The sequence below is a fragment of the Gossypium hirsutum genome, chromosome D05 (genome assembly GCF_007990345.1).
Source record: "Gossypium hirsutum isolate 1008001.06 chromosome D05, Gossypium_hirsutum_v2.1, whole genome shotgun sequence".
Taxonomy (NCBI): domain Eukaryota; kingdom Viridiplantae; phylum Streptophyta; class Magnoliopsida; order Malvales; family Malvaceae; genus Gossypium; species Gossypium hirsutum.
The window spans coordinates 56,869,732-56,877,303 of NC_053441.1; the positions used below are offsets into that span (position 1 = coordinate 56,869,732).

Genomic DNA, 7,572 nt, shown 5'->3' on the forward strand with positions numbered 1-7,572 from the left:
ATAATATTCTAACCAAATCCCCTTAATATTCAATTTGTTATTCACAAATCTAATCGCTAAGAATTTGAATTTTACCCACATACTACTGTTTTGGGCAGCACATCTTAAGGGAAACAAAAATTAATTTTGTTTTACACACACAAGATTCAAACATGAAACCCAAGGATAATTTCCATTGAACCACCAAACTCATTCTTGTCAACAAACTACTAAGAATAAAATATAATCTACATGCGAACAACCAATTGAAGGAGCAAAAATTAACAAAACTCAAGGGAAGGGAATCAAACATAGGACCTCTAGCACACAACCAAGGCACTTAACCATTAAATCAAATCAAATTTCTTAACATAATTAAACTCAAAAATTATCAAATTTGGGGCATTACAACTCTCGGTTCACGAACCCAATTTCTACTAACCCAATTTTTGGGGTGTGACAGTATTTATTACCCTAAAAGAAAATACAAGCACTACAAAAAAGGGAATATAAAATGAAAAGAGTCCTAATCAAATAAATACACCTCAAGATATATCTTATGTTTTCCAAAGGGAAAGCACAATAGGTCCAACATGAAACTCTCTTAACCCAACCCTTCCGTGGATAATACTAGCATTTTCTATTAATATACACGGGCATTGTCATTACTAAAAAAAATCTTACCCTATTAAATTCAAAATTCAAAATATACTTGAAATATGAAGTTTAAAAAAAGGGAAGAAATTTACATTTCATTTCATTAGTTACCTGGAATCATGTTTGTGAACGAAACTACTGTTTTTTTTTTAGTTTTTCATAATTAATGAATATGTTTGTGCTATATCCTATAATATATTTATATCAACTAAACCTATAATTCGTAAAGGTTATTCATCACAAAAAAAAATATTAGGAAAACTAACAAAACAAAATAATGCCTAAAAATAATGACAACTTGAAACCTATGTTTCACAGTTTCAAAATGTTAGCTATTAAAACAAGATATTTACTTTAAAAAAGAAAAAACACAATATATAAGGTAGCTCTCTCCATTAATTTTAAGCATTAGAAAGTAAAGAATTCAATAACCATTTGTTACCCTTATTTCTTTGATATTAGAATAATTTCAAATGGAATTTCGGGGAGTAATCTTTATTAGTTTTCTTTTTTTTCAACTTGGAGTTAATTCTAATGCCTTCCCAATGAATGATTTGATAAGCAAATTGCTAGGACAACCAGATGTTAATTTCAGGTAATTTGCTGGATATATTAATGTGGATGAAAATGCCGTTGGTCGAAGTCTTTTTTACTATTTTGTTGAAGCTGAAAAAGATCCCCTAACTCAACCCCTCACCGTTTGGTTAACTGGAGGTTAACTTCTTTGAATATTTTTTTATTGTAGTTTCTGATGTTATGTCGATTTCCTAGTACGTATCCTATATGAATAAGTTAGATGAAATTTACTGTGTGCAAGTCACAGACAAGGGGATGCTAGGGCTTTGTCCCCATTGGTTAGATGTTACAATTGCATTTTTAGCCTTTCCTGAAAATTTATAATTTAATTTAATCCCCTTTTGCCCCTTCAAATGGAAACATTATCGCTTTTTGCCTTCATTAGAAAGTAATAATTCAATTTAGGCCATTTCCATGCAAAGATTTTAGCTTTATCTCCATCCCTAATACAAAATTTATAGCCTTGCTCTGACTATGATTTTTTCCTCATCTGGAAAGCCATATGTTTAAATATATACTGAATACTTATCGAACTAGACTAGTCATCACGTTAGATCGAACCATTACTCTATTTTTTTAGCTTTACTTGAGCCTAGCCGACAAGTTTGTTTGATTATTCACATATAATAAAACCTTTTGTGTAATACTATTCAGGACCAGGGTGTTCTTCCGTTGGAGATGCCTTTGGAAGTGTTGGACCTTTTATTGTTACGAAAGATGCTCATGATCTCCAAACAAATTTATTTTCATGGAACAAAGGTTGTCTAATTTCCTATGCTTATCTTTTATTGATATTTTATTTTTTTGTGTATATATATCATGGTCTATAGTTATTTTTTTCATATCAATATAAATTTATCAAAAATATTAAATGTTTTAGAACTATAAAATGTTACAGTACGTCTAGTTTTCATTGTGTTTAAATGAATTGCATTGTCTTTCTTATATTGTTTTTTTTTTGTATTTCTATACCTATAAAAAATTCTGTCTAATATATGTTTCAGTGTCAAATCTATTGTTTATCGACTCCCCTATTGGATCTGGATGGTCATATTCAAACACAAGTAGTGATTATAATAACGGAGATGATATCACTAGTAAGATCGTAGTATTTATACTTCATTATTAATTAAAATAGTTTGGATATTATATATATTGATGGGTTTCAATTGTTTGTTCCGTACAGATAAAATATTGCTTACATTTATGCAGAAATGGTATGAAAAATATCCGGTCTTCAAGTCGAAAGATCTATATCTAGCTGGATCAAGTTTTGCAGGTGAACAATTTCTTAGTTCTATATCAACATATTTTTAATACACCAAACTATACTTAATGAATAACTAAACAAAATATAATGCGATCTCTAGCGTATAATTATTTCTCTATATATATTGTACTTTATTATTTACATATCAAGCTTGCAACATTATTATTTTTTAGATTTAAACTCAAATAATTAAATTTCTTATTAAATTAATAACTTTTTAAAAATAATTCAAAAAAATATAAATATTTTCATAAATTATTTTTTTAACATACTTCTTGAATTGAATGCATCAAACTAATTATTGAATAGAAATATAACAATCAAATGATCTTGTCTTAATACGAGTTATGGATAAGTCTCTATGCAACAATACAAACAATATAACGTGTTCATTACTATAATTAAATTTGTGGATTTTATTTCAGGACACTTCGTGCCAAATCTTGCTAATGCTTTACTCGACGACAACAAGCAATCCAAGCAATCCAAATTTAACATCAAAGGATTGGTTGTAAGTAAAATTGTATCTAATTAATCAAATTTAATTGCCACTTTAATATATATTTGCTTAGAAGGATTAGTTGGAAATGTTCGGGCTTGAGTAACTTGCCTAATTCGAGAAGGCTTAGCTTTATTAGATTGGATTAAGATACCGACTTCTACATTTTGGATCAAATCATTATGACTTTGATTACTGTTCATTAGCTTACATCATAGACAATAAATTTTGATTTAATCAAGCATCGGCACTAACATAAAAAATTAAAATTGTACTGAAATATTTTTAAGAATTTTATCAGACCTAGATAAAACAAAAATAACACGTGTTGCAGCTCAAATCTCCCATAAACATGGTGTGGTCCAATTCAATGTTAATTTAAATATTTTATTGTGAACTTTATTTTATTTTTTTAATTGTAACTATTTTGATCAGCTGGGAAACCCAATGCTTCGTAAAAAGCTAGACGATATTGCAAAAATTGATTTCTTTTTCTCTCGGGAGATGATAAACAGCTCGTTGTATAACGAAATCAAGCAAGAATGCAATGCCATTGATGAAAATAATTACTTTTCTAGCATCAAAACCACTTGGAGCGCAAAATGCAAAAACCTTGTGTTTGAGGCCAATTTGGCTGCTTTCAAGACCGATGCTCATAATTACTCCCCACAGAAGCTATTTGATGTCTTTCGCCCTCCTTGTGCTGAAACTGAGCAAGATTTGAACTTAGGAAAATAGGTTTTCATTTATTTCTTTACATTCCTCTTACTTTACTTCAATTCAAAACTACAAATAACGTACGTTCGTATAGAATCGAATTAACTGATCAACGGAGTAGAACTAATTTGTGTTATTTTTCTTTTATTGGTCATATCAAAAGCATAAAACTTTATTTTTTGGCCCAGGTTCCTATAGTTAGCACAGAAGTAGACATGTGCCATCCATTAAGGGTGCAATTTTACTTTAATCTCCCGGAAGTTCAAAAAGCTTTCCATGGGAATCAAACAAACTTGTCATATAGATGGAAGGGTTGTTTCACGTAAGTTCTCCCTTAAAACTTGAAAATAATTTATGTTTTTCTTCCTGATATGTTCATATAATTACTTTTTAGAAATTATTTTAAATTCAAGTTTTAATACTCGCGGTCAATTTTTCTATCTCCATATTGTCACCTCTTGTTTAGGTAAAATAAATAAATCACTTATTTATTGCGGTGAATGTTGTGTAAAAATTGTTAACCTTAAAATTTTCATTATATGTCACTCTTATTTATTTAGAGCTAATTTTAAATACAACGAAGCTGATAAGGACCTTGACATGCTTCCTGCACTTAAAAACCTTCTTCAACAATCCGTTCGCATTACAATATTCAGGTTGGTATTGTATTTGTGTGCCATACTTTTTTCCAATACTTTCTTGAAATAAGTTAAATAAGTATGAAGAATCAAAGTGGACGATTTTGAAAAGAAATTCTCATGCCATTTGACTGATATTTTTATTTTATTAATATGTTTACAATGTTGTAGTGAAGATCAAGATGGTATAATACCGATAGAGGGAACCTTACAACATTTGAAAAAATTGGCTGAGGAGTTAAACATCAAGTTAACAAAAGAGGAAACATGGAGTGTTAGAACCAAGGTTTTATGTTTACACATTTAATTATATATATTAGCTTCTTCTTTTTTTATATTATGATTAGATATATTTAAGCATCAAATTATCCATCCGATATGATTACCAATTTGGGTCTAAACTTGAACACGAAATTTTAAGTGTTGAATCGATTGGCTTGATTAGTGCAATCAAGGCAAGCTCACACTACTTACCTAGTTCAATGGGCCTGACCAATACGTGCTAGGCTATGAACAAGATATTTCACAAATTTTGGGCAACTCGTCCTGATTTTTTTATTTAAATATGAAATTATTAAGGTAAACATATTTTATACTTACTAAATAGTTAGTCGAGCCAATAGGTTGGCCCGACCTAAGATGTAGTAATTGAATTTTTTTAAAACTTAATCATAAAAAAGTAAATATATTAGAAGAAAATAATTTTGCAGCATTTCATATATATTGAACAATGAAATGGGTTTCCTTTTTTTGGATATAACACTATTTATATTTATAAATTTCTTTTTTAATACAATAAAATTAATTATAAATGTTTAACAGGAAGGAGGGTTGAAGTACGAATTTGGAGACTTACTAAAATTCTTGACGGTGAAGGGAGGTAATCATCATGTTACATTCTCTCGACCATCACAAGCTTTTTCTATTTTCTCAATGTTCACAATTAATTGGATGCATTGAGGATTGGTGATGAAACTTATGGAGCACACGATTACGATTCATGTTGAATCCATCATTCACTATAATAAGACTTATTGTTGTAATAATTTATTGTGATGATATGTATTATTTTATGATGCATGGACATCATAAATTTTTATATTATGCAATAAAATAATTAATTAAATCATTTGATATCTAACAAATAATTATTATTTTAACAAAATCATGCAATTTTCATACATGAAATTAACAAATAAAGAGAACTCTTAACAAAAAAACCCAAGATGCGTAACAATTTTGTATCAATTTGCTTGAACCTTTTCAAACACCTTTTATAATTTTGTTATATGCATTTTGTATATTTGAATATATTAGATACATACTCTAAAACAATGTCAATAGTAATTTCTTATATTTTCTTGATCATAAGTGTATTATATAAATAATTATGAATAAAAGATGGAGTAATACATTTGCGTAGTGCTTATCATAGAAGACGATCACAATAGGTACACAAAACCCTTTTTCCTTTAACTCTCCTACAAAAGAAAACTTAACCCTAGATTTGCATTCCTATGAGATTGGCCGCCACCTTCTCCCTTCTATTACTTCCCTCTTCATTTTACTTTTTTTTTGTTTCCTTCGTTACCCCTTGTCTTTGAAAATTATAAAGGCCTCCCTCGGGGTGGTTTTGGAGCAACAATTTTGGGAAGCAACACGATTGAGCTTCTTTCATAGCCGCTGTCTCAACTCCTGCACTGGGGTGCTTATTTACATTACAAATTTGGCATTATTGTGGAAACATCACAGAACAAGATGAGTGTGCTTTTATGGCACACTGGGGTGGAAAACAAATGGCTTTCAAGTTTGTTGTGTCTTGGCCTTTCTTTGTTCGACTCTAGTGTCTCCGTGATTCCCTTGTCTTGTAAATTTTAGTTTTGCTTTAGCCCTTGGGTTGTAGTCAAGAAATACGATCACATTGCATGCAAGAGAAAGGCTTGTGAACCAATTCTGCTTTCAAAATTAGTGAAGGAAAACCTATGTTTCTTAGGCTTTGCAGGCCTTATTCCAAGAGTTATTTTGCTCGATTTCCGATGCATTCTCGCACCTTTTTATATCGCACTGTATTGTCAAATGCTTATGCAACAACTTTTACTTTAATGAAAGTTTCTTTTCATTTGTTAAAATTACACAATTTCCCAATCCATGTACTTAAACAAATAACAAAATATGTCAATAACTTCATTTCTCCAATCAATTACGCTCTCTTCTTTTATCTTGATTTGTCAATATCTCAACTTCCCATCTCTTGCTCAAAGCTTAAATATTTTTTCTTTTACCAACTTCTCTAGATCAAGTAGTCAGTATCATACTAGTGGATGCAAAGTTTTTGTTTTGGTAACCGTACTAGTGTATTTTATGTTTTGTTTCGGGCTTAATGTTGTTTATTAAATACATTTTCCCGTTTGTATATATAGTCTAATTCTTAGTTTCTTGATAAAATATATTATATATGCAAATATACCATAACATTATACATTTGAACAATTTATTGAAAAAATATATTTTTTTAAATATTAATTGCATCCAATGATTATATTTTATTTCTAAATGCAACTATAAAATAAAATTCTTACTTTTTAAGACAAAATAGTGCAAAATTTTTATTGGAAGTGTAAAAATCTTATGCCAATCGTTGTGGGCTAAGATAAGTTGAAATAAACTGAAACACAACCAAAACAAACCCAAATTTGGTTCAAGCACAAAGAACTGATCCAAGATAAATTAAAATTAAAATAACAAGAGTTTTGAAATTAAAATTTGGTTCAAACACTCACCGATCATGCTTTCGCCTAATTGTCGAAAGCTCAAACTAGCTTTTTCTTAACTCGAAGAAGGCTCCAATGATTCTGAAGTTTCAACAAGTAAAAAAAAATCACAATCAACATGCTTCCATAGACTCTCTTAAATAACAAAAAACACAAGCCTAAGTCAGATTCTCTTGGAATCGAAACCTTCGACATCTCATACTTGAAACTCAATTATCTCGGTCTACACATAATCTTTTTGCCTAAAATCGAGTCCATTAATCTAATTATTCACCTACGACTAATTCCCAACCTTTAAACTATGAAAAACTACCCAATTCATGGTATCAAAAATTTTCAACATGTTAAAACCCAAGAAATCTTTAACGAAACTTTAAAATCAATTTAGAAACCTTCTATTCATAACAAAACTAATTGAAAAACACTTTGAAACCATGTTTTTATCCAAAATCCTGAAATCCACCA

General features: G+C 29.6%; 1 protein-coding gene across 1 annotated transcript; it reads left to right on the forward strand.

Moving 5' to 3' along the window:
• Nucleotides 1-1,240: 1,240 nt before the first annotated feature.
• On the forward strand, nt 1,241-5,417 carry LOC121216811 (serine carboxypeptidase-like 42). The gene is made up of 8 exons (XM_041092221.1): nt 1,241-1,350; nt 1,867-1,971; nt 2,217-2,309; nt 2,399-2,491; nt 2,908-2,993; nt 3,417-4,020; nt 4,259-4,622; nt 5,159-5,417. Exons 4-6 carry the CDS (start codon nt 2,419-2,421, stop codon nt 3,717-3,719), a joined length of 462 nt encoding a protein of 153 aa, XP_040948155.1. The 5' UTR covers nt 1,241-1,350; nt 1,867-1,971; nt 2,217-2,309; nt 2,399-2,418; the 3' UTR covers nt 3,720-4,020; nt 4,259-4,622; nt 5,159-5,417.
• Nucleotides 5,418-7,572: the final 2,155 nt, after the last annotated feature.

Bases quoted from the DNA above. Each gene is read 5' to 3' on its own strand.
- LOC121216811 (XM_041092221.1), top strand. From the start codon at position 2,419: ATGCAGAAATGGTATGAAAAATATCCGGTCTTCAAGTCGAAAGATCTA. The intron at 2,492-2,907 runs GTGAACAATTTC...ATTTTATTTCAG, and splicing joins AGCTGGATCAAGTTTTGCAG to GACACTTCGTGCCAAATCTT. The intron at 2,994-3,416 runs GTAAGTAAAATT...TATTTTGATCAG, and splicing joins TTAACATCAAAGGATTGGTT to CTGGGAAACCCAATGCTTCG.